We start from the raw sequence: 27,958 nt of genomic DNA, 5'->3' as shown, positions 1-27,958 counted from the left end.
AGTAAAAAGTGCTTGGGACAAAACCTCCTAACTCCACACTTTCTGCCAAACCAGCTAACTCCACCCGATTGGCCCTCTCTTTTTTTCATAAATATGTGCTATTGAACACCCTTTACGTCTGTGTGTTGGTTCAAATAATATTGAACCAATGAAAAGTAGTAAAAAGCCCTTTGGTCAAAACCTCCAAACGCCACTTGAGCTCATTTCCCCGAAAATGAACATTTTGTAGTTAGGAGGTTTTGGCCCGACAGCAGATAGTTTAATTCATATAAATGTATTTGTGGATTAAATGTATTTGGCTGCGGGCCCCCTAAAGACTGAAAATCTTTTGTGCCAGGGAGCCCCAGATGAGAAGATTTGTGTTAAACAATTTAAAAATATTCAAAACACTTTCAAGATTTTTCTAAAATGTTCAAAAATAGCAGATGTACAAGCTTAGATGTGGCATTTTTGAATGGACAAATGGATAAAGCGGTTAAAGTGATTGTGATGACGTATAAACTACTTTTGGTGGGGACCCCCTGACACCCCCACAAGAATCCAATGGGGCCTCCAGACCCCACTTTTAGAGGTAACATGTCCTTGGTTCGAACTCCCTTTGGTCCGACCACCTAAACCTAACCCTGTTTGGACCAACGGGAGTTTGAACCATGGGGAAGTCCCCCTTTTAGAACCACTTCTCTACACCGTAAGAGAGAGAGTGAGACATGAAGCAGGGACCCCCACTACATATGGCATACAATTGTCTTGAATATTAAAGCCGCACTAACTTTTCTTTTATTAATAAAATAAAATATGTTAATATGAGTATGTTAATACAATATAACTTACAGTATACAATTGGGGTGGTTGTATTTTGTCTCCCTGCTCTTCTATTGAGACATTTACATTGTATCAAATGTCATGTCTCACAGGGGCGCAGTAGGCAGTGCCGTCGCCTCACAGCTAGAAGGTCCCGGGTTCAATTACCATCGGATACGCTGTGGGCGTGTTCTCTCCTCCGTGTCATCAGTGCCCATAGCCTAGGTGGGGTTGGCGAAAGGTCCTTTCTGTGTGGAGTTTGCATGTTCTCCTCGTGTCTCCTAGGGTAGGTACCCTCACAAAGAAACATGCAGTAATCCTGGTCTCTATACTGCCTGGTCAGCCTGAGCCTGGTCCAGGACGCCTGATGGAGGGGAAAGGAACTGGTTGGAATAACGTGTTCCTTCCACTCGCTACATCCTACCGGGGAATCTCCCCCATGTCAGGTGATGGGAGGCGGGCTGCTTACTCCTCATACATTGAAGGAAGCATGAGTTCAGTTCAGGGCTCTCCCCAGGTTGGCAGTAGCCTCGTAAACCACCAGACTCTCCTTTCGAATCAGAAGGCAGGAGGAGTCAGTTTACTAGGCTAGGTTGGCAGAGGGAGGCAATTGGCACTGGATGTAAAATGGGTTACAAAATCGTGGCATAACATTTTAGTATTTAAAAAAAATCACATCTCACCTAGACACAGGATCTGACACACATTTTGACCTGATGCTCAAGATTCAATTTATACCCTGAGCAACAGGCAGGCTCTAAAAGCCTTCCATGCAAAATGATAAGAGCCTTTCAAAACTAGCTCGCCACATTTAAATATCATCTACTGTTGACCGTTGGACCTATGAGTGGAAATGCGTAGGCGCCTGTGCATGTTTTTATACAGTATAATGGTACATGTTTGCCTGAATTACCTGCCTACAGTATCTCCAAAGCGAAAAGGAGAGTGTATGCCTTTTGATAATCCTCTACCTAAAGAGCATCTGTTTTCAGTTGGCTATAATTATTGGCCCCATGCACCACTCCTATAATACCTCTTTTATGTGATTATGTGGGTCGGCGGCCAAATACGTAATTCATTTGGGGACATTGACACGAAAAAGTTAAAAGATTGATATGACCTAGGATCCTATAGGAGTTGTGTGAGAGTAGGTATTTTGCAGCATAATGAATACCTTGCAAACAGAAGACAGCATAAAGAGCAGAGCAGGTTTGTATAAGATGTACTTAACTGTTCCCCCTGCCCACACAACCGTCTTTATATAGATACTTTATCATCGGAAACAAGAACACTCTCTCACACCCCACACACACACACACACACACACACACACACACACACACACACACACACACACACACACACACACACACACACACACACACACACACACACACACACACACACACACACACACACACACACACACACACAGTTCATGCTTACTTCCTCACTGTGCAGCCTAGAAATCCTCCTCCACACACGTGTTAGTTCAACTATAATAAAAAAAATAAAAGCACATTTAATAATAGTTTTTTTAATAGTCTTAATTATTATTGGTGTACTATGACAACGCATTAAGGATAGTTTAGTGTTACTTGAGATAAAGCTGTTGAGAATTAACCCAGAGACCTTTGGGTAATGAGCCAACATGAAGCATATCTTATTTTGCTGTCAGGCAGAAACCTTACATCTCCATAGTTAAGCTTTTTATGTTTGTTTTCTTATGTCGATTAATTCCCTATTTCATCATATAAGAGTATCGCAAAAGGCAGTGAAGATAGCAGGTCTACAAGCAACGCATTGTGAGCTTGTAGATCGCTATTTTCACAGTTTTTATGATAACAGTTTTGGTCATACGAGATTTCCACCCGACGGCGGAGATATTATGCTTCAAGTTCGCTCATTACCCAGAGGTCTCTAGGTTAATGTTATTGCTACGTTTTCTTTTCCTTTTTTTTTTTAAGAACATTTTTGGGACGTTTTATTTAGACAGAACTGTAGTGAGACCCAGGACGAGAGAGAGAGAGAGAGAGAGAGAGAGAGAGAGAGAGAGAGAGAGAGAGAGAGAGAGAGAGAGATATGCAAGAGAGATTCAAACTCACAAAGAGCATGTACAATAATACACAATATTGTGCACTGCACACAAAGATAGACAGAATGCATACATTTCAACACATGAACATACAAACCTGCACACGTGCAGTCGCGCACACACACACACACACACACACACACACACACACACACACACACACACACACACACCCACACACACAAGACAGACTCTTACTGCCTGCACATGTGCATTGTGCATGCGTACGCACGCAGACGCACATACACACACACACACACACACACACACACACACACACACACACACACACACACACACACACACACACACACACACACACACACACACACACACACACACACACACACACACACACACACACACACACACACACACACACACACACAAAATGCCCACACACGTGCATACAGTATGTGTGCGTGCACCCACACACACACACGCACAGGCACACATTGCTGGGGAGCTTACATAAGGGTAGAGTGGGAGGCTGCTACTATTTCAAGACTTTTTGTATGTAGGCCTATCGGATCCATAAGGACACTTACTCAGTGTGTTTCATAACCATGGAGGGTTTGAAGTCTCCAAGTTTGGGGTTTTGAAACTGCATGGGGGCTGGGGTTCTTATTCCACTTTGCCTCAAGCATGGCCGGGGTGCTCCAACGAACACGATTGATCGTGTTCAACGAGTGGGAAGCGATCTCTTTTGCTTTTTTTCTTTTGTTTTGCATTGACTCCACAGATTGGTTGTGGGGGGGGGGGGGGAGTGGGAGGCAAACTATGAGGAAAAATGATCGTCACTTAATTATAACAATAATAGTTACCTACTTCCTCCCGTGAGGGAAATTCAGTATTTTCGGCCCAACCCAGCTGATGCGCTGCCCACGAGGAGCATGTGAGCAATTAGAGGTTAGAGTCTTGCTCAGGGACACACATACCCTGGCCTGGAATGGAACCTGGGACAACGAGGGGCTTCGAGGGATTTCTCTCCAGGATGACAAATTGTCTCGATCCACAGCAGAATGGTTTAACGATGATATCCCTTCATTACAACTGAACACCTTTCTTCTGGAAGACCCCACCAGTTAAAAATGTCTCTATAAGAACTGCTATTAATTTTGTGCCAAAATTAACGCCTTAACTTGATCACACTACAGTGTCACACAAAAGCTTCAAAAGTAGCAGATCCACAAGCTCGAAACACGGAGTGAAGCGACGCATTTTGAGATCGATCTTTTGCCATTTTTGAATTTGAATCCTGTCGTAACATTTTTGGATTATGAGGTTTCCACCCGACAGAGCTTATCCCAACCTTGTGGTTTTTGCTCATCACCAGCAACACATTAACCGCTTCATTTGCATGTAGACAATAACAAATTAGCATAAAAGGCAGAGTCTGGGCAGCCGTGAGCACTCTGCCTCATACATACCACAGATGAACCTCTGCCACATCTCCTCACCCTGCTCGAGCCGTTCAAAAATATCTCCCTTGTTAAACAAGAGAGTGGGGGCAGCCCAACTCCTCTTTTGAACATGTTTTTTCCTTTGTGACAAGACGCTATAGGAAACAGAGAGGGAGACAGTGTAGGGAAGACACAGGAGGGAACGTGGCGGCTCTGGTGGAACTCAATTATAGTCAGTGCAGTTCAGGTGAGCAACAAGACACTTATGAGTGAATGGGCAAACTAAGCATCTTATTATAACAGGTAATAGGTTACTGTACCCTACTATTTTGAACAATTTGTCTTATCCTCTCTTTTTCCCCATATAGCGCAAATTGCCAATCGACAAGCTCACGTTTCACACAACATGCCGCATTGTGAGATTGTACTGTACATTGGCTTTTCTTGCCATTTTCATAAATGTTCTCCTATAATAAATAACACACACAAAACAAGTATATATATGTACAGATATCGTCTCTGTCGGGTGGAAACCTCATACAGTATGTCCAAAACTGTTACGTTTCAGGATTTAAATTCATCATGAGCAAAAGCAGCAGATCAACAAGCTCAAAGTAACACTGCAGTATGATCAAGTAGGGCATTCATTTACGTTAACATACTGTATGGAGATGAGGTTTCTGCCCGACAACAACAATAGATATACATCTAATAAGTCTATATATAAACTAGAGCCAATGACTATAGCACTTTGCTCCACAGTGCTAGTGACTAACAGCTAGCACAATAACAGTGTGTCTCAGCGTGGGCTGCTGTCTCCTTGATGTCTTTCCACTGGGTAATTAGCAGCAGTGCCACGAGGAGTTTCAAATAAGATTAAAAATAAATCTCCCCTCTTGTTCGTAGCTTTTGTTTTTACCCTCGTGCTTTACGAAAGCTATTTGACACAAGGAAAAGAAAAACACACCCTTTTTTTAAGTCTTCAACCCCCTTGACTCAAATATGAACTTTTTGACCTGTCCTCTCTTTCTAACTTTTTGTGTATATTGGTCAATTTACACCCTGCTGTATTTGATCATACTCGAAAGCATCAATAGTAGCAGATATACAAGCTCGAAACATGTTTTGAGCTTGTAGATCTGTTACTTTTGAATTTGAACCCTGAAAAGTAACAGTTTTGGACGTGCAGTATGAGTTTTCCACCCAACAGAGACGACATACTGAAGAAATTCAACTGGACAATGTCTTTTTTCTGAAACCCCCACAGGCTGTAGGAAAAGGATTGTGTTTAAATCTGTCCTGAGGTGGATTCTCCCCTCAAAACTTTAACTCTGGTATGTGTAGGACTGTAGGTGACACCGCTGTCACATGCAGTGAGAGAAATTAGCCGTCAGCCATATGCTGGTATTATGGCAATATGCTTCCCAAATTCTGGAAGTTTCTTTTATATTCCACCAATCATATGTGGCCAATACATTATTGAAGGTGTCATCGTTTTTTGTGCTGGTCATAGAGAAAATCTTTATATATAAAAAGAATAATGTCCATTAACACTTATATGTTGATTTGTTTTTGTTACTATATTCTGATAGTAATCATTGCTATAGTGTGTTTGTTCAGTAACAGGAGTCTCCCTGTCTCTCTGTCTCTAACTCTCTCTCTCTTTAATAAACAGAAAACAATTGTGGCAACGTTTCTTTTGGTTTCATTTCATAGTGATCCAGTTCCAATTGCATCTGCTAATTTATTTGTGTCATCACCTCCAATTTCACTTGTTTAACCTGTATACTTGAGGTCTTCACTGGTCCAATTTTACCTACCAAAACCCGCCTATTATTAGAAATAATGAGAACAGATACCTGAGCAGCACAGAGAGAAGTCAGAACCGGAGGCGAGATCCGAAATGACTGAATGTCAACATTATTATGAAGGTGTTTATTATCATTAAATAGGACTTTTTCTTTCTTACCGCTCGTAATTGCTGCTCACCCCTGGTCATTAACATATTTACCCACATATTTCAATCAATGCGGACATGTTTTCTTTAGATGTGTAATCTTTCTTCTTAGCCATTGTTAAATGCTAATCCACTGTTAATTTATGTCGCAGCAGAGCATATTGTTTTGTTTGTCAAGTAGCGCCAGTAGTTCCTGACAAGTCACGTGACACAGCAAGGCAGCTTGCCTCTCACTGACCGGAGGAGAAAAAACAGCTGTGACAGCCAATCATTCGGGTATCAATGGAACATACGCTAGCGGCTCCGACCCGGCTCCCAGTCACTACTTGTGAATGGACCCGGTGCTGGGTCGGATCGCAGGTAATTTCGGTCCTCGGCCCTACCTGAAGACCTCTGCTGTATACTGACGAGTTCTCTATCCCCATAGAGAAACGAAGCCATGTCGTCATTTGTGCGTAATGACGCCCTCTAGGGGGTTCATGCTGGTATTGTTTTGTATTCAAATCGCCATTGGGAAATTTGCGATTGCCGCATATAAGGACTGTGTTAAAAAAATAAACACACCATGTGCGCGTTTCTGTCAGCGGGGGGGTTCTGCATAGTTTATGATATTCATTCATATCTGATATAGCCTGTTGTCAGAGAAAATGTAATCAACGCTGTCCTAAATGTTGGAAACTACAGAGAGACACTCGTGTCTGGGACAGACTGTCGCTGAGAGCATGTCCGCGCACATGGTGTGTTTATATTTTTAACACAGTTCTTATATGCGGTGATCGCAAATTCCTCAATGGCGATTTGAATACAAAACAATACCAGCATGAACCCCGTAGAGGGCGTCATTTCACGCCATTTCACGGAAGTGACATCACACTTCGCTGCTGAATTGCATAACATTGTTATTATAATGTCGTGCTGAAAATGTATTTTCTGTGGAGAGACATGGAGACTCAATAGAGCTATATAACACTTATTTAATGAAACAAAACCACTTACCCTACTTTAAAGTACATACAGTACACACTCACTGGTGAAGTCAGGTCATTTCTTAGTGCAAATGCAAGTGAAATGCTCTCTGTTCTCGCAAATCTCTGCTGGTGCTCAGGCCCTGCTAATGCCAGACTACCACCAACAGCATGGCACACTCCGCACAAAATTACACCCATTATCGGGCACAGGCAGTTTACTGTCAATATTCCAGGATGACCTCCCACTTGGGTAATGACGCCCCCTGGCGATCATTCAGAGAAACTACTTCAGCTCCCGTACTAACGTAGGTAGGAAGGGCCTGTCACTCAAACCGGAGTGACCCGCCTCCAGGCTATATAAACCCCCGGAGGCGGAAGTAACATCCTCTTTTCACTCTCTGCCGAAGCAAGCGTGGCATAGCATTAGCCGTTAGCTTGTTAGCTCGTCTGCTATTGTTAACGTTAGCTACACTGCTTACCGCTTGTTCAGGCCCTGCCCGAATCAAGCGTGGCCTAGCCTTAGCCGTTAGCTTGTTAGCTCGTCTGCTTCTGGTTAACTCTATCTACAGTGCTTCGCCATGGATCCTCTGGCCTTCCTGCCGAGGCAATGTCCAGGCTGTCCAGGACTCATCGACGGACAGGATCTTCACCATCTCTGTGTCGGCTGCATGGGCGTTGCACACGCCTTCTCTGCACTGAGTCCTCAGGGGAGAGCAGGACCTTTCTGTGACTGCTGCGTGGCCTACGACCACGATGTACTGATACACCGGTTCTTCCTAGCCAGGGCAGGCCTCGGGGCCTGCGCTCCACCAGGTGGGTCCACTGCTCTCAACCCCACAGCCCAGTCTTTCCTTCCCCAGGCGGCCCGCACCGTTGGTCAAGGTGCGGCGCTGCCTTCCGGAGATCCGCTTGGCAACCAGCGCGCCATTCCAAGTCAAGATGGCGCCGTGCTACATGAGACACCGCCTGCCGCGCAACCGACCGCAGCTAGCTCCACTGTCACTGGAGCTGGCGGGTCTGGTGAAGTCGCCGCTAAGAAGGCGACCAAGAAGGCTAACATCCAGACGAAATCTCCGGTAGCCTTTTCCCCTTCGGGCGCGGTGCCCAAAAAGAAACGCTTGGATGTGACCGTCGGGGACGTCCCCCTCGACGTGAGCATCACCAAAACAGTCCAGACCTTCAGGCGAGAGTCGGACCTGAGCTCCTGTCAGAGCGAGGGTTCTGGTTCTGAATACTCTGGATACACGGCCGAGGAGGAGGAGGACTCCGTCGAGGACGAGGGTTCTCGACTCACGGTCACTGTGAAAGGTAATGCCCCTGCGGCTCCAGCACGTCAACTGGACGCCGCAGGGAGCTCCCAGGCCTCCTCAGGCACCACTGCCCCTCCACCCGCCAGTCAAGCGAGTGAAGCGGGAGCAGAGGACGTCGATTCTGCAGCAGAAATGCTGGATCATCTCACAGTCTACATGAGAGCTCTGGCCAGAGTTGGAGAGGAGTTGCCACCTCCTCTCCCCTCTGAAGAGGCCGAGGATGATGATGAAATGCCCGGGCAGGAGCCTTCGGTTCCCGCCCCGTATGTCCTCTCCAGGCTGCCGCTGGTGAAAGGTTTCACCAAGGCCCTCCATTCCTCATGGAAGACACATAAAGACCCCAGGAAGCTGCCTTTTTCTGTGTTGGATTTGGTGGGCGGTGCGGAGGCAGGCATGTCCACCTGCCCTAACCTGGACCACCTGTTGGCACAATCTTTTCTGAGTTCCGTCAGACCCCAGTACAAAGATGTAGGCACGGCTAAAAACGGGCCGTTTGTTGGCCCCGTCGGCACCAACCCGCCGGGGTTCACTGTCCTGGAGGACAAGCTGCAGTCGGACAGGGCTCGTAACGCCTACCGGTCCGCTGCTCTGCCGCTAAGGACCTAAATCTGATCCAGCTCTTGCTCGCTTCCACCAAGGACCTGGTCAAAGGTCTGCCCACGGGGGAGCACACAGCTGAACTGAACACTCTATTTGACATCATGCTGAAGGTCAATTGGCATGCGGTTAAGTGGATGGGCAGGTCCATGGACTACAACCTCCAGTCTGAGAGAGCCCGCTGGCTCGACTATGTCGACCTCGAGCCTAAGAGGGACGTGGGCGAGAAGCCTCTAGGTCCTCGCGGGGAGATGTACAAGTCTCTCATAAACATGGAGAACAGTCCCACCACCCTCATGGGTGGGGGCTTGGAGCTGCTGCAGGGTAGAGTTACCTTCTTCAAGGCGGCTAAGGACATCGTCGAGTCCACCACAGTGCCACAGGATGAACCGCAGCAAGCTAGGAGGACGTCCCGCTCCTCCCGCGCCAAGGAAAGGGGCCGCTCTGCTTCTTTTAAGAAGCACTCGTCTTCCTCCAGGGGAGCCTCTGCAGCCAGGGCGCCTGACAGGCCCCGCAGCAAGGCTGTGGTTCCCGAGCGCGCTCAGCCGCGCCGCCCGTCCAAGGATGGCAGGCAGCAGTCTTCATACCGCGGTGGCCGCGGTAGGGGACAGCGCAAATGACACTCTGAAGAGGGGAATTGTGCTGGGGCGGGGGTCCGAGGTGTCTCTCGGTCCCCCTCCCCCCAAACGAGGGCGTTTTTCGGTACCCCGTGTCGGGGAAATGAAAATGTTAATTTTGATGCCTCCTGTGTCGGCAATAAACATGTTGAAAGAACAAAGTCTGTCTCTGTCCAACTCTCTCGCACTAGCACAGACGACCCCATCGTGCATGCCTCCTGTAGTAATGATGAAGTCCTGTCAGGACTCGATAATCAATCACAGGTTTTATCAGAAACCAGTAATGTTAATGTCAAACAATTATGTGGTTCCTCAAGCGCGCGAGTGGGATATCCCTCGCGTCGACAATATGAATCCTTTATGCATGCCTCCTGTAAGAATGATGGAGTCCCGTCAGGACTCTTTAATCAGTCAGAGGTTTTATCAGCAACCAGTAATGTTAACGTCAAACAATTATATGGTTCCTCATGCGCGCGAGTGGATTTTCCCTCGCGTGAGCGATGCTATGAATTTAACCTTGAGTCAGAAATTCTGTCGGCCTACTATGAGCCCGGGTCAAGGGACAAGCATAAAGGCCTTAGAGCAGGTATTAAACGTAAAAGTTCCTCTCCTGTCAGGGGAGAATGCTTTAGTTGTGGGCGAGTCTGTTTATCAGTCGAATCGCTTTGCTCTTCCTGTCGCTCTATCGAGCCAAAACCGAACGCTTCCGGTTTCACCGGATACGGATTCGCTAGCTCCCCGCTTCCGGTCCGGCCGCAAAAGAGCTCCGCTAGTCAAGCGGTACAATCGGAAGGTGTTCCCACCTTGCGGCCTATTGAACCCCTGCGCTCCGCATCCGGGTGTTCCGGATACGGATACGCAGGTTCCCCACTTCCGGTCCCGCCGCAAAATAGCTCCGCTAGTCAAGCGGTACAACCAGAAGGTGTTTCCGCCATGCGGCCTATTGAACCCTTGCGCTCCGCATCCGGTCGTTCCGGATACGGATACGCAGGTTCCCCACTTCCGGTCCGGCCGCCAAAAAGCTCCGCCGTCACGGAAGCACAGTGGTGGGGTTTCTCTCGCTCAAAACACGCTAGCACGCTGTGCGCGCCAGTGGAAGTTATGCAACCCGAGCCATTGGGTACTTCGAACGATAACCAGGGGTTACAGGTTACAGTTCGCAGATATACCCCCGCTTTCGAGCAGGGTTATTCATACCAGAGCACGTGGTTTAAAAGCAAGTCTTTTGAGAGAAGAGATCAGCTCATTGCTAAGCAAGGGTGCTATAGTGGAGCTGGACAGGACCCAATCCCGCATGGGATTTTGGAGCCGTTATTTCCTGGTGCCCAAAAAGGGGGGGGGGCTACGTCCCATCCTGGACCTAAAGGCACTAAACGTGTACCTGAAGAAGTACGTTTTCAGGATGCTAACAGTACCCACCATGTTACGGTCGGTCAGGCAAGGGGATTTCCACTGTTCAGTGGATCTGAAGGATGCTTATCAGCACGTCCAGATTTATCCCCCACACAGGAAATTCCTTCGGTTCGCCTTCGAGGGTCGCCTGTACGAGTATACAGTACTCCCTTTCGGTCTGTCACTGAGCCCGAGGGTTTTCGTGAAAGTGACCGAAGCAGCCATCGCCCCGCTGAGACGGCAGGGCGTCAGGTTGGCGACGTACATCGACGATTGGATGATTTCAGCGAGCTCCGCCCACGAAGTGGCGCGTCACACACAAGTGGTTTTGGCTCACCTGAAGGCCTTAGGTTTCATAGTCAACCACGGCAAGAGCATGCTGACTCCAGCAAGTCGTCTTACATTCATTGGGGTCCTTCTGGACTCATCCGACATGTCGGCCCGTCTCTCAGAGGAGAGGGTGGACAGGTTTCGGGAATGTCTCGACTCCTTTCAAGTGGGCCAGGAGGTCACTTACAGGAGTTGCATGGTACTGACGGGAATGATGGCTTCCGCAGTACATCTGTTGCGTTTGGGCAGGTTTCATATGAGACCTTTTCAAAGATGGATGTTATCCCTCGGGATCCCGCCCTCCTTGAAGTACAAGAAGGTTACGGTTTCCCCTTCCTGCGCGATCGCCCTGTCTCCGTGGCTGGTGGAGGGGTTCCTCACCAGCGGAGTCTCGATTGGCGAGGTGGTTTCCCACAAGTCGATCACGACAGACGCCAGTCTCAGTGGATGGGGAGCCACTTTCGAGGGGCGCACAGCGCAGGGGCTTTGGCCTCTGGAGATGAGGGGTCGTCACATCAACTATTTGGAGTTGATGGCTATACTCCTGGCGCTCAAGCATTTCGAGCCTTGGATTTTGCATTGTCACGTCCTGGTCAGGACAGACAATACGACGGCCATGTTTTATGTCAACAAACAGGGGGGCCTGTCGTCGTTGCCACTGGACCGTCTGGCTCGAGAATTGACGGTTTGGTGCTTGTCGCGCCTCAAGTCGATCAGGGCCTCACACGTCCCAGGTCTCCTCAACAGCGGAGCAGATCTCCTGTCCAGGGGAGGTCCTCGCTACGAGGATTGGTCTCTCCACCCCAGGGTGGTGAGCCAGATTTTTCGCAAGTTTGGTCAGCCAGTGGCGGACCTGTTTGCGTCAGCGGAGAATACGAAGTGTCCGTTGTTCTTCGCGGTGAAGGGCAGTCCTCCCTTGGGGTTGGACGCCTTAGCGCACACGTGGCCGAGAGGTCTACTGTACGCGTTTCCCCCCTTCGACTTAATCCGACCCACTCTGGAGAGAGTCAGGAGGTTCGGTCTGGAGATGCTCCTGGTGGCTCCCTACAAGGGCACGTGGAGATCGGCGATCGCCCCTCTCCTTTGCGAACCGGGTTGGCAGCTGCCTCAGTGCAGGGACCTGTTGAGTCAGGCCAGGGGGGAGATCTTCCACCAAGGCCTGCAGGTCCTAGACCTGTGGGTTTGGCACGTGAAAGGTTAAACCTGCTGGCAGCCGGTTTTTCTTCTGAAGTGGTTGATACCATTCAGAGTGCTAAGGCGCCCTCTACGAGGGCGTCTTATGATGGAAGGTGGAATGCCTTTGAGGACTGGTGTGAGTCGCGTGTTCCACCTGTGGTGGCTCATGTGGCGTCAGCCCAGGAAATTCTGGAATTTATGCAGAACCGCTTGAGAAGTGGTCTAGCATTTTCTACCCTTAGGGGGTATTTGGCGGCTATTAATGCCTGTCACCTGGGGGTGGCGGGCAAGGCACCTTCTAAAGTCCCGGAGGTCATCAAGTTCATGCAAGGAGTTGAACGTTTGAGGCCGGTGACTAGGTCTTTGTTCCCAGTTTGGGATCTGCAGGTGGTTCTAGGGGGCCTATGTCGGGCTCCCTTTGAGCCGCTTGTAGGGATGCCTTTGAAACTTTTGAGTTTCAAGACGGCTCTTTTGCTGGCTTTGGCCACGGCTAAAAGAGTTGGTGACCTGCAAGCTCTCTCGGTGTCTGCGGAGTGCATGCAGTTTATGAACAATGATCTCAAGGTGTTGCTCAAGCCTCATCTTAAGTTTGTTCCTAAGAACATGGTGGTTCCTAAGGAGCCTGTTGTTCTTCTGGCTTTTCATCCTCCTCCGTTTGTCTCGGCGGAGGATGAGCGGCTGAATTGCCTTTGTCCTGTCAGGGCATTGAAGGCCTACTGTGACAGGACTGCTGGTTCTAGAGCTTCTTCTCAGCTCTTTGTAGAAATGGGCAATGTTCTTGTCAGAAAGCCGGTGTCTAGACCCACTCTTTCGAGGTGGATTGTGGATGCTATTAGGCTGGCTTACTCTAGTGCGGGTGTGGAAGTGCCGGCGGCACTTAAAGCCCATAGCACTAGAGGTGTGGCTACTTCGTGGGCACTGGCAAAGGGAGTCTCCGTTCAGGAGATTTGTGTTTCGGCGAATTGGTCTTCGCCTTCTACCTTTGCAGCCTACTATCACCTGGATATCGAATCCTCTTCGCTAGCGCATTCGGTTCTGGGTGCAGTTGCCTCCTCTACGTCATAGAGGAGTCGGATCTTCCCCTCCCACAGGTGGGCATGTAGCCACCTGGGGTACTTTGGGGGGACCCTGTGTTTTCCTTATAGTGTGTCTTACTTATAAGGCGGACTTGTCCTTTTCATTTAGTTGAATGAGGCGGACTTCGGTCTGTCAGGGTCTCTCTTTATTTTCTCATGCCTTCACACCCAGGTCCGGTGGGCCTGGGACCTTCTGGGTGATGGGTCACGCCCGTTGGGGCTGTGCTCACCCGTATGAGGGGTGTGTGGGGGTATGAGAGTAGGTTGTGGCTTAGAGGGGAGTTTAAGAATCCCAAGTGGGAGGTCATCCTGGAATATTGACAGTAAACGGTAGGTTCCGTACGGAACCATTGTTTACTTAGATATGGAAGGATGACCTCCCACGTAATGCCCCTCTGTTTCACTGAATGTGGCAGAGAGTGGTATTAAGAGGATGTTACTTCCGCCTCCGGGGGTTTATATAGCCTGGAGGCGGGTCACTCCGGTTTGAGTGACAGGCCCTTCCTACCTACGTTAGTACGGGAGCTGAAGTAGTTTCTCTGAATGATCGCCAGGGGGCGTCATTACCCAAGTGGGAGGTCATCCTTCCATATCTAAGTAAACAATGGTTCCGTACGGAACCTACCGTTCTCAGCGGTTGCCCAACACCACATGTGTGTTCAGGCCTTCCTATACATATTTTCCCTTAGAACCTAAGGATATTATGGTTAAGAGTTTAAGACCATTTTCTCAAACCATGATTAAACATCTAGAGAATATAGATATTTGGAAAACCCTGCAACATTTATATAATGTTGTCTCTGGAGTCACTACGGCGTAATAATAATTAATGAATTTATAGGAAATAAACTGTCCTGTCCGAAAACAATGTGAAAGTCAGATGATTAACAGAAATACATACGTACATACAGTAGATTATTGTTGGACCAAGAGAGCATGTTGATCCTGTAGAATTTTGGTCCGCCGTAAACTCAGTTTCAAACCTATCCATGTGAGCCAGAGACGCGCGCGCGCGCGCACACACACACACACACACACACACACACACACACACACACACACACACACACACACACACACACACACACACACACACACACACACACACACACACACACACACACACACACACACACACACACACACACACCCCTTTTTTAAACTTTTAATCATAAATCATCGCTTTACAAAACCGTTAACCACATGACAATGAAGTTGCTTGGCATTGTAACCATGGTAACATCTGGGTTTAAAAAGAAAACAAAAAACTCCAGCAAGACGACTTGGTGTATTGTGTGTGTGATTGTGTGTGTGTGTGCATATCCACACATTCTAACTGTGGTCATGTCTCTTAAGTCCACAGCCAGTCGAGTCATTTAGTCCCCCGTCACCTTTGATAGCGTCACTGCCATGGATTCTCAGTTCTGTTCTGTACAGCTACTTGGCATCATCAGGCTTCCCACCTTCCATTCGTACGGGGTGACATACTTTAGTTCCTTCCCGTGACATTCCTGGGTGGTCGTTCGGTTGCCGTTATTTATTTCCGCTTACTCTTCCGGTTGCTTCCGGGAATTTAGCACCTCCACGGTCTTGCGGCCGTAGTGCCAGTAGCTGTACCCCGACGCAGTTGTGGTCACCGCTGTGATGTACCTACAATACAAGAAACCGGCGTCAGCCACAAGCCAAAGCCTGAACTTCACCTATTATGGGGATGGTTCACCCCAAAATGACTTTTTCTCTCTCGATTACTCACCCCATGGACTTTTTCTTTTTTTTTCATACCTAAGCCAATATTTTGAGGAGACTCTTTGTCTCTTCATAGAGAACAAAGCAGGCTCTTTGTGTCTCCATAAGGAACCACTGCTGGTCATCATTTATTGGCTTAGGAATCCGACAAAAACTAAAGTCTCCATGGGGTGAGTAATCGGTTTTGAGGGTTTTAGTGGGTTAACCCAATCAATCCGGGAAAGCATCTGTGTCATTTCAGATTTTAGCTACAGTATTAAACACAGGTCTATCCCAAAAAATGTGAATATTGTGTCAAAAAAGCATTGCAGATGCCACAGCACCCCGAATCATAACTGACTGCGGAAACTTCCCACTGGACTTTAAGCAACTCTGACTTCAGAAGGTTGACATTTCTCTAATATAAATCCTTGTTTTGAGTGGTCTCGTGCAATATTGTAATATTTTGAAAATAATGGACTTTTGGTATTCATGAGGTGTATGCCATAACAATTCAAATTTTTAACAAAAAAGGTTTGGAATAATTCAATGAATGTGCAATTTATCTAGAACATATTTGAAAGTTTCAAGAACATTTACTTTTACACAATATTCTAATTTCTTGGGATAGACCTGTATTGTTGATGTCAGACAGAAGCCTTCTATCAAGTACAGTAGCAGATTCAGGCCCTGCATGCAGCAAATGCTGCAAATGAAAAGTGTAGTAAGGGGGATATGTGGCAACACTGCTATAAACCCTTGCATTGAGTTAAAATATTGCTAATTATTGTAAAATTATTAAATCAACCTACAAATACACTGTATTTTGGTTTGCTCTTTCAGGATTCGCTAACAGAGTTCGAATTCTGGTGCTCATCTTGCCATGTCCACACTCACTCTGTCATAGAACACAGTGCATGCCATAATCTGTCATACATTAGTATCTAATTAAGAGGGAATGCGAGGGCAAAACTACGTACAGTCCAAGTATTGGAGAATGATATTTCAGATATTTCTTTTATGGTTAACACTTTAATTAAGGGCCAGGTCTATAATGCATTAAAATCACATGTATAATGAATTATAATGCACGTACAGTATAAGGCTTCATAACAATCAAATTAAAATGTTTACAATTATGCAGAACAACTTATAACGAGGTTTATGAGGTATTATTAAATGCTGGTCATAATGTATTATGAGCTCAGCAGAACAGCTAATGATTAGATATTAGCTGATGAAGGCTATAGAGTAGAGGTCTTCACGGGTCCAATTCTAACTACCCGAACCCAAAAGGACCCGGGGGAAATGGACCCGGACCCATATGGCCCCGTCTATCATTTGGAATTTGAGAACCGTTACCCGAGCAGCCCCGAGACATGATGGATCCGATCCGAACGGCCCCGCCTGTTATTGGAAAAATTTGATCCGATACCCGAGCAGAACGAGAGATCCGAGACCCGAACGTGTGGCCCCGAAATGAAAGAATGCCAACGTTATTATATTAGAGTTGTATGAGACGTCTTTCTTACCTAACGTCGTCATGGTTGCAGCTGCATCAGCGCTGAGGCGCTGTGCCTCTCGTCAAAAAATGATCTTTTCCCAGACCAGTAAGTCAATGACATGAGTTTGTAAATACAAATAAATCCATGTTTTTATTCCTTATTCTTTGGCTAGCCAATGCTAATGCTATCGTTTTCTGTCGCATGTGTTGTTCATTATAATCTTTCTGCTTTGAGTGTCCATTTTGCTCTGCAGAGCATGACAACACGCAATGACAACTCCATTGTAAACCATTAACCAAAACGTTACGTTAATATCAACAATCTTTGATAATAATAACAATCCAACTGATACAGTGTTGTTGTGACTGAGTGAGTTCTAAACTTCACAACCAATGCATCAGATTACATGCTGCATCTTTAGTGCCATCGTGTGGCGTTATCTATTTGGTGCAATTGTTGCGTTCTCTTTCATTCAATCTCGGCCTGACTCGGCTCTACTCGGGTAACAGGAACCGGCGACTTCACTATCAGATACCCGGGAACTGGCGCAGACTGCCCCGGCCCGCCCCTGCTGTAAATGCTCGGAAATGGCCCCGTTACCCGGCTCGGGGCGGGTCGGATCACGGGTAATTTCGGATCTCGGGCAGGTCCGAAGACCTCTACTATAGAGCCGAAAAGCTTCCTGATTGCCTAGTTGCCTCTTTCATTTTCAAACAAATGAAAATTAAATAAGTATTACTTGAGGGACACAACGTGGGCGCTGGCATCATCTCTTTATTCATTAGTATCTATAACTCTCAGATGACTGCGTATTAAAACCTTTTGAGTGTGAAAATAAAGAACTCCACTCAAGAGACAAACATTGAGACTAGAAGCATGGTATGAGTGTGTTACCATAGCGACTGCAGCAGTATACTGTCTGTGTACTGGAAGACTGGAGCGGCCAGGGACGCTGCCACCAGGAGCAGCTGAATGGCTGTGTTCACCTGTACACACGCACGCACGCGCGCGCAACACACACACACACACACACACACACACACACACACACACACGCTTTTGTATTACTTGAGAAGACATCAATAGGGCTGTCACGATTATGACATTTTACATGCCAATTAATTGCCACTCAAATTACTGGGATTTAATTGTGTTTTTGTCGTTGACGATTACATTTCTGTTTGGCTTTTAGGCTTTGCAGTTGCACATGGCAATTATGACACAACATAAATATACAAAGAAATTACTGACATATTTGACAACATTATACTTGAAAAAGAACATTGATAGTGGAAATAGCCGATCTACAAGCTCACAACGTGCAATCAGACATAACCCACCTAACCCCAACACCTAACCTTTAAATGACTGATTCTAAAACCAACCTGAATGTTTTCCTAATTGTAAAGCTAACCCTTCAGCCAGAGGCTCACATACCCTCCGAACATGTATACAGAGAGGTACAGACTCTCCTTCAAACCAACTGCCACCAGACTGTACAATGCATAAGAACTCTCTCCCTCAATTAGGGGTGGGCGATATGGTGATAATTATCGTTGAGACGATTAGGGTTGGAGGCGGTAAAAAGACAAAAAAAAGGTCTATTTTTTATTGGAAAACAAGCGAGTTTTAAAACGGGGGAGAAGCGAGGACCGCATGCGCTCCATGCCGCTCTGCTCTGGGCCGTGTACCACACGTTGGAAGCCACATACGTCACTCACACACAGACCTGCCTGCACAGTGCACACAGTGCACGCAGGGCAGTAGAGTACGGAGCACAACTCTATGACGGAGCAGCATAAACTTTCTCTGTAATCCACTCGACACAAGGATGTTAATACATACCTTGTGTTGTGGCATATCTTTTTTTATTCATACGGATTACTGGCGGAGCGCGGGCCGCGTGGACTAAAACCGAAAATGAAACTATTTTACTTTCTCCACCGCGTCGCACGTTGTGCTCCGTCCAGCGGCGCGTCGGCGATTTTATAACCTTTTTTTATAACCTTTCCTGTCAAGTCTTGTAACTAAAACCTGTATATAGCAGCACTCAATCACTGCGATTTGAGAGTTGAGACGTGACGTGAGTTTACAGAATCACTGTACACGATCTGACTACCCTTCCTCTTCTGGTTTGTTCACACAGCTGTTTGTGTCTGAAAAGCCCAAGTAGCTATCCTACGTTACTATGGTAACCCGACAGTGCAGATCTAAAAGCTCAGAACGCATCACGGATGCGATGTGTTGTGAGCTTGTAGATCTGCTCCTTTGAAAGCCAGACCCGCTGTGCTGTACGGAGAAGTATAACTCGGGCAGTCAGGCTGTGTCGCCTCTCCACTGTGGAGAGGCGACTTTTGGGAAGATGATTGCAATATTTTGGCTTATCGCCGAACCTTAATTAATAGATACGGGGGTGCGGTAATTACCGCTGTACCGGCGGTAAATGGGAAGACGGTAATCGCGGTAACAAAATGTCCATACCGCCCCAGGCCTAGAGACGATACAATGTCTCCACGATATGCCTTTTCAGAGGTATCGTATATATTGTGATACATTTGAAAGAGCCTTGAGGACAATTCCTGTTTAATCGTTAATACAGGGATTCATTGCAGAATTCAATTTAAACCTGCATTTTGATCTAAATCAGTAGTTCTCAAACTTTAAAATGTCAAGGTCTCCCCCTAACTCTGACAGTATACAAATGAAACCAAATGGACCCATTTGGTTTCATTTGTATACTGTCAGAGTTACATACTTGTAAAGTTCAATTTAGATCTCCCAAAAGGAACCCAGAGAGTCTAGTTTTTGTCAAGTAACTTGAAAAATAACCATAAAAACCAACGTGAAAAAGAATCGTGATAAAATCGTGTATCGTGATACAGCTTGGGAAAATATTGTGATATTGTATTTTTCCATATCGACCTCAATGCATATTGTCCTTTGTCGGCCCTGGTCTGTGTGATTGTTCCTGTTTGTTTGGTTGATTATTAATTGTATCACATTATGCTGCTGTAACGCCTCCGTTTCCCTTGGGGGATAATAATCTCATCAACCCTAAAAAATATGTTTAAATGTTTAACCATAAAACAACCATTTCCCTAGCAAATAACAGGGAAATGAATCAGACACACAACCCCACGCACAACGCTCCTTATGTTGGGCAATGGTGCCACCTAGAGGCAATAAAAACCAAACCAAACCAATGTTCTGCCCTGTCATACTAAATTAATTACAGTAAACCGGCTTAGATCAACTGTAATTAATAGTAGTAATCAATAGTCCTGTTCTGTCTACCGTATCTGACTTGTTGCAACATATTCACTTCTGTTCTGGCTGTTCACTTCTGTTCTGGCTGAATGACTTATCTCTAATGTGTTCAAAGTCCAGTAGGCGTGTGTGTGTGTGTGTGTGTGTGTGTGTGTGTGTGTGTGTGTGTGTGTGTGTGTGTGTGTGTGTGTGTGTGTGTGTGTGTGTGTGTCTCACCTTGCTAAACAATGTGGGTTTGAGCTGGGCTGTGGCGTAGCAGGGATTAAAAAACCTACTGAGGGTCACCTGGAGAAAGAGAGGGGTCATTCATTTAGCAGAACATTATAATGGTGTGTATAATCAAAATCTACAATTTTCCACAGACAAGGCCAAGTCTTGCCACGGACACATTTGTACGTGTACGGACATACTGATGACCCCTGTGTATAAGACGTGTACACAAAATACAGTATGTTTTACCGGTGGTGGTACAGTCTTGTATCGGACCCAGAATACTGCAGCTATCAGACCCACGTCTCTGAAGATCACCAGAGCTGTCAGAGGAGCTGGGAGACAAGAGAGAGAATCTTATTTTCCATTTCTATTTCTTTAAACCGGTTGTTAGTTTCCTGGTGAATAGTTAGCCAAGAGCTCATTTTCATCTGTAGTCCCTGAACAGGTTGTTAAAAATGGTGGTGATCTATTAGCTACCATTACAAAACAATAGACCTATCAGTAGAAAAGACAGAATAGTTACACTATAATAATATAGTTATAGTTACAACAATTGAAAATTAAGGTGATTATACACAAATGCAATTTTGGGGTGCTTTAAGCCATCTCAGTTTCAATTTAAAAGTCAAGTAATCGTCTCTCTCTCTTATTTCGGCACAAAGACTGTTCAAGTGGTGAGAGGCTCTAACAGATAGGACTGTTTGTCCAAATGTCCTAGTTTAATGATGACGTTGCTGCTGTTCCACATACAGCCGACCAGTTGAAGGAATCACAGATTGAGGCTTTGACCTTCGCTTTTATGAAGTATCCATATTCCATTCATATTTCATGGAAGGTGCTTCTGAACATGTATTCTATTGCTAGCTTGAACCCTTCAAATAATCCTTCATCTTTAGATAGATAGATATAGATAGATACCTTTATTATCCAAGGGGGAAAATCATCTTTCAAAACAGACTAATAACAGTACCTTTCATGCGGTACTGAGGAATTTCATGTTTAAATTTATGTGTAGACTCATTGATTCAAAGAATGAATGAATTATGGCCTTGACACATATCACACCTAATGAAGCCTGGGTTTCCGAGGCTACACACAGAGTGATATAAGATATACATCCTGCTTCTGGAAACACTGGAGGCAATGTTTATATGTTTTTTTTTAAATGAATGTAAACATTTTGGAACTATATATATCTGTATTGTTTGTCTGTTTTTTGTATATATGTTTTTTATGGACCATGTGTCTGAAATAAAGTTTATCATCATCAACTGAACATAACCGATTTACTGTAATAGCTCACAACACGTCTTGTCGATCTGATTTTCAGTGCTTCCATAGAAGACATGCTGACTGAAATCAGTTGTGGCTACTGAGAGGGCGTTAATCCATGAGGTCCCTTTGCATGTTTAATACAAATGTGTGCATACAATATTAATATGGAACACACACACACACACACACACACACACACACACACACACACACACACACACACACACTTATACCTGGTATAAGCTGAGCGTAGGTGAGGCTGACATATAATATGCTGATGAGGATCTTATCAGCCAGTGGGTCTAGAGCACTGCCCATAGCAGACTTCTGGCTGGGCCACGTCCTGGCGATGTAGCCATCTAACTGTTGAGACAGAAAGGGATGTTGGTTAGAACCCAGAAGACCATATTATGAAAATTTCATATGGTCACGATTATTGTGACCAAAATAAAGCGCTTTTCAGACAATAGGCGGGGGCCGCGCCGCGGTCTCTCATGTGGACACAGAAACACAACCGCTCCGCTAGTAAACGCTGGGCGATATTTTGCCTAGAGGCTATTGTTGTTGTTGTTGTCCAGTCGCGTGGGGCTCCATCTGAAACCCCCTTAACTCGTTTACTGCCTCTCCCAATAGTCCTGAGAAAATCCCTATGTTCCTCTCTGCAGCTCGGCAAAAAAAGGTGCATTGATCTCAGTGCATGACAGGACAATTTCACGATAAATTTAAATCCAAACCCAAATACTGATGAATGTGTGCGCACGACATGCACAGCTTTACTAAAATGTGTGTTGTAGTTGTTAGGGTGGTGTGTCTTTTTGCAGTGAGATATTTACCAGGTCCGTAGCTCCGGCCAACGTGAACAGAACCAGACTCAGGTGAAAGTGCTGCTGGATGATAAGGTGGCCCAGGTATGGAGCCAACACGATCCGACATACACACAACAGGTTAGGGATCGTCCATGGATTCTCATACTGCAGAAACATAAAACAGTACAAAATCAAATAGAAATGGATACAGGTGAGCAGGTGTTTGTTCAGATGTATTCAGATACTACTAGTACCTATTGTGGAACAGCCACGCTGCACTAACTCTTAAAAGTTAAAACAAATTGAAAATTAATCGCCACAATTCTCCAGTGAGAGAAGAAACTAAAGTGCTTAGATCCCAACAGACTGTAGTAGACAGATAGGTGGACATGATATGTTGAGTGTGCAATTTTGGCCACAGAATTAATGCTGTCAAAGTATTAGTGGTTGCCTTCTCCGCCCCACCCCCATCTCTCCCCGGCTGTGTGAACGTCATGTAGATGAAAGGTTGTGCATGGCATGTTGTAACCAGATCTCTCGAGAAAGCATCACTGGGACAGAGAAAGGGAGTAAGTTGATTTTCTCCTGATTTGTCTCTCTGAAAAGGGGCATTTTACAGTTAGAATGTTGGCAAGATGTGTGGCTTGTTAAGAAAGGGTCCAAGATTTAGTTCATTGACCGTGGGCCTAAAGAATGGGGCAGAAGCTGTGTTCACGTTCACTTCTCCAATTTGAATTCATCAGACACACAACCTACTTCTGGTTTTCTTAAGAGGCAAGCGCCTACGGCACACAGATACAGGAAGTAAAAGTGAGATGGGCTGTCCTGCTTTTCTATCTATTGTTCTTAGTCCTAGATTTCCAGAAGGTGGCATAGATAGATACCTTCAAAAAGGACGGAGCGCCGCCAGGTAGCACCTAAAACAAACCTTAACCTCAGTAAAACTAACGCTGGTGAAACGCGAACTTGCTGACGCTCCGTCCCCCCGTGGGTGAAATGCTAACCTGCCAACGCTGGTGAAAGCTAACCTGGTGAGTGGCTAACCTGCCGACGCTGGTGAGAGTTAACCTGGTATTTCACCAGGTTACCTGTGTCCCCTGTGTGCGGGGACAGCGACACGAATAGAGATCGCCCTTGCTACATTTTCAAGCAAACGCCCTGCACACACACACGCGCACGCACGCACGCACACACACAGTTGGGGGTTCAGTGCATTGCTCAAGGGCACTTTGGCAGATTTGCAGGAGGGGAGGGGTCTAACTCTGACAGTGTAGCATTGGAACCAAAGGGACCTGTGGTTCAATTTCCTACTTGCTACACTCTGAGTTATTATAGGGGCACAGTGGCTCTCAAAGTGGGGTCCGGGGAGGACCCCAGGGGTCTTTGAGGAGTTTCCAAGGGGTACCAGCATAATGACTGATAGTTAAACAGGAACCAAGTGGACCATTAGTTCTGTAACTACAAGCGTACAAATGGAACCAAATGGACGCACACACTGAGATTTTTTGGGTGTCCGTCCGTAGTCTGAACACCAAACGGAGGATCGGAGAACAAAGCCAGTAACTACGGGAAAAACAATCACGTATGAATGGGTTTAAAAGTGTTAAACAAACTGGTCAGCCAAATATTGGTATACAGTACGTGAAAGTGATATTACACTAATTGTGTATCTGTTCTTGAGGTAATTGTTTATCCCCCCCAAATCACAAGGTCTAATTTCACCTTCGGGCCAGGAAGAACAGCCATGCTTAGGCAAGTGCCAACGGGGGATCCATAATAAAGTAAAGCAACATTTGAGAACCATAACCACTTTCACTTTACGTACCAGTTCTTTGAACTTGAACAGGCCTTGTCCCGTGACATCGCCGGGCTCGTTGCGGGGGTCTGTTGCAGTTGGTGTGGTGGTGGTGGTGGATTGGGAGGAACCCTCCCGGGGCTCGTGGGGTTGTTTCCCGGGGGCGGCCTGGCTACATAGTCCTCGTAAAGAGGCCGCCTCACCGGTTGTTGTTGTTGTTGATGTTGATGACAGCAGAGACCTGCCATGACCTCCCAGTCCTCCTCCTCGTTCCCAGTAGTGTTGCTGGTGGAGGGACCGGTTTCCAGCAGCGCGCAAGGAGCACTTCCAGGGGTCCCACTTCCACTGTGACCACTGGAAGTGCTCTGTGCGCGCTGGTGGAAACGCTGTGAGATAGACAGATAGATGCCTTTATTATCCCAAGAGGGAAAATCAGTCGCCCAGAGGCGGCACAGCAGTTAAGGTTACAAAGTTACAGCGAAGTATGAAAATAAAATTTACTTTTGTGTACAGTGAAAAAACTACGAAAAAAATAAAATAAAACAATGAACAATACAGACAGAGCAGTTTAAATGTAGCTAAAAAAAAAAAAACTATGCTAAATAAGTGTCACGTCATAACACAAATAGTAGTCTACTACTTATCAATGCAGTGCCAACCAAAAAAGGTGTCCATAACATTCAGTACTACACTATACATAAGTGTCTCACCGTTATGTCAAACACAGGTAATAATAATACTTGTCTTACCACCACCGCCGTCCCACGAAGGACAAATATGTCTCTGTCTCGCGCACTGGCTGCTGGTGACAGTGACACTGACAGGTGCGCGTGCGAGCCGCCACGGGCCGGCCTGGCCCTCCAAACACCGGACACTAGCAGCGCCGCCGCCTCGCCTGCACAGCAGCACGCGACTCGTCTTTCGAGCGCACAGGTACAACACCTCGAGCCCCATTGTTTGTCTGTTTGTTTGTTTTTAGCGAGCGGACGACGGTCTCTCGCTGTCCGTTGTTGTCGTCCTCATGTTTTGTTTTTATTGCAAAAAAAACAAACTTTTCCTGACTGTTTACTTCACGAGCGAACGGACGGACGACAGCAGCAACCCGACCCTGTAGGCCGCCATGTTGTTGCCGTATGACGCAGACGGAGTTTACGGCAACGTCGTAAAGCTGTCATCGTCGCCTCGTCCGCTTGGAGCTGGCTATGGAGTGGCCCCGTTAGTCAGGTGTCGGGTCCATATCTGCGCGGGGTCCATATCTGCGCGCCTGCCATATTAACATCCGGCGGTTGCAACTGACGGCACACAATATGGTGTTGTGATTGGCTTTTCCTCTTCAAACCTTTATTGAACAAGGACTAACAACATCCCCCAAAGTAACTTTTAATAATACATAACAGTACTGCATTAATTCTTATTGCCTTTAATAATAAATAACAGTATTGCATTAATTCTTATTGCCGAAAATTCCAAGTTTTTAATAATAAATAACAGTACTGAGGTACCCCTCTGAGGACCGGTGGTCTGCGAGAGACCTCAGTGTGAGTCAGCCGTCCTGCGGGGGTTTCTCACCGCCGACCACGGGGCGAGGTCCGTGACTGACCGTGAGTGGTGGTCTCCGGGTGGAGGGTCGCACGGTGGCCGTGAGTAGCCGCCCTGCGAGGGTCTCTCGCCGCCGACCACGGAGCCGCTGACGCCCGCTCCTCTCACGGACCTCCTCTCTCACGGACCTCCAGCGGAGGAGGTCCGTGAGAGGAGCGGGGGTCAGCGGCTCCGTGGTTGGCGGCGGGGGTCTCGCCGCTGACCACGGGACCAGCGTCGGGGGCCTCGCTGCTGACCACCGGGGTGTCTCTCACCGCTGATATTTATTATTAAAAGAAACTACCGGTATTCACTATAATTATTAATATAGAAACTATTTACTATATTATTATTATTACTATATTAAAATAAACTATTACTATATTATTAATATAGTAAATAGTTTCTTTTAATAATAAATATTCTTAAAGAAACGTGTTATTTTCCTGTGTTCAATAATAATAATAATAATAATAATAAAGCTTTATTTGTATAGCACCTTTCATGACATGAAATGCAGCTCAAAGTGCTTTACAGAGCAGAAAATGAAGCACAGTTACTTAACAGAAAAAATAAAATACACATGAATACAATAAAGCAGAACAATAAAAACATAAAACATTGAAGAACAATTTCAGAACAGTGTGGACGTCAATAGCATCAAAGAGATAAAAAAAATAATTCAGCTAAAAGCAAGAGTAAAGAAATATATAAGAATTATATATCCATGCAGCTGTAGTATTCTAAAAACGACTGGGCAGCGGTGGCTGTGTTGGGTGGCGAAAACAGCCGATCTACAAGCCCACAAAGCGTTGCGCTTGCTATGCGTTTTGAGCTTGTAGGTCTGCTGTTTTCAGCCATATTTGTGACGTCAGTCGCAAGCGCCGGAAGAGAGCAGAAAAGGCAGAGCGAAAAGATCGAGTACCGACACCGGGCATTTCGGGCAGTATTTTGATAGAATCGTGCACTTTATGAAAGAAGCATAAACATTACATGAAATTTGGCACACAGTTAGAACATGCCATATGCATATGGAACATTTTTGTCTTGGGAAACTTGTGGGAGCCAAATCAGCCAATCAAAGTGGCGTCTCATAGACTTTAATATAGAGTAAAATAATACAAAAAATATCAAACCTCGGTTCGAAGTGAAGCGGTGAATTTTTATTCTATGTGTTCTAATCTAGAGCTATGAACAAACAGTGGTGCTTTGGGATTTTTTTTTCCGGGCGGACGGTCATTTATTGACGTCACGTGCACGTGCGTGCACGCGCCTCTAGAGGCTATTTAGATAGAAAGGATGTCAGCAGATCTAATGGTGGGAAAACAATAGTTTTCTAGTCTTAATTACATTTGCATTGTTACTTAAGATTTTATGTTCTACTTTCTTTAAATTCATTTAGAAAATACAGCGCTGCAGTAGGATAGAGAAACAAAGTTTGCCTTGAACGAATCTCAAACACTAAATACCACAGTAATGGATGAGGACACACACACATCGACACATGCACATGCAGTCACAGCTGGAAACCTAAGTAGGCTATATATCCATATGAATAGAGGCTTGAGGACGCTCACACATTCACCACTATAGAAACCTGTTATGCATAGTAGTAGCCACTGATTAAAGTATTGCTTGTAGTTATCGCGGATTCGCGGGGTGGGGGGTTGTCGCGGCTCTCGCGGGGGGGTATGCACGCGTTTACACGGTCGTGCACCGTTCGGTGCCGTCCGTGCGCGTGCACGTGGGGAAATATTTCCGGCCACACGGCCTCCGGTCGCGTCCGGCCCCCAAAGCACTACTGGCTATGAAATCTGTGTTCTAGATCTATACATTCTGTGTTCTAGATCTATACTTTCTATGTGCTTTGGTTCTATATTTTTATGAATTCTGAATGAATGAATGATTTTATCTGGAGGGCCAAATTGTCATGTGAATGTAGCCCCAGCCAATAAACCGACCCGCAAACACCCTGCCAATTGAGCTCAGCTCTATAGACCGTTTGTCAGCCTTCTGATTGGTCCCTGAGACTCCCTGACTGGCCAACCAGAAAAAATCATTAACTTTTTGCT

The 27,958-nt window shown here is 46.1% G+C and overlaps 1 protein-coding gene across 1 annotated transcript; it reads right to left on the bottom strand.

Moving 5' to 3' along the window:
• Positions 1–14,874: 14,874 nt before the first annotated feature.
• crls1 (cardiolipin synthase 1) lies at positions 14,875–25,425 on the bottom strand. The gene is made up of 8 exons (XM_080740260.1): positions 25,058–25,425; positions 24,339–24,694; positions 22,541–22,678; positions 21,941–22,070; positions 20,679–20,764; positions 20,436–20,504; positions 17,847–17,938; positions 14,875–15,372 (listed from the first exon to the last, which is right to left on the bottom strand). The coding sequence occupies exons 1-8, from the start codon at positions 25,260–25,262 to the stop codon at positions 15,270–15,272; spliced, it is 1,179 nt and encodes a 392-aa protein (XP_080596386.1). The 5' UTR covers positions 25,263–25,425; the 3' UTR covers positions 14,875–15,269.
• Between the last annotated feature and the right edge of the window lie 2,533 nt (positions 25,426–27,958).

The sequence above is a fragment of the Nannobrachium achirus genome (assembly GCF_963921795.1).
Source record: "Nannobrachium achirus genome assembly, chromosome: 13".
Classification (NCBI taxonomy): domain Eukaryota; kingdom Metazoa; phylum Chordata; class Actinopteri; order Myctophiformes; family Myctophidae; genus Nannobrachium; species Nannobrachium achirus.
Note: the sequence above shows the minus strand (reverse complement) of the source record. Positions and strands in the feature narration are given on the sequence as shown.

Excerpts from the sequence above, each read along its gene's own strand:
- crls1 (XM_080740260.1), bottom strand. The coding sequence starts at position 25,262 with ATGGGGCTCGAGGTGTTGTACCTGTGCGCTCGAAAGACGAGTCGCGTG. Across the intron at positions 22,071-22,540 it reads TGGCCGGAGCTACGGACCTG|TTAGATGGCTACATCGCCAG; the intron begins GTAAATATCTCA and ends CTGTCTCAACAG. Across the intron at positions 15,373-17,846 it reads ATACTGCTGCAGTCGCTATG|GTACATCACAGCGGTGACCA; the intron begins GTAACACACTCA and ends CTTGTATTGTAG.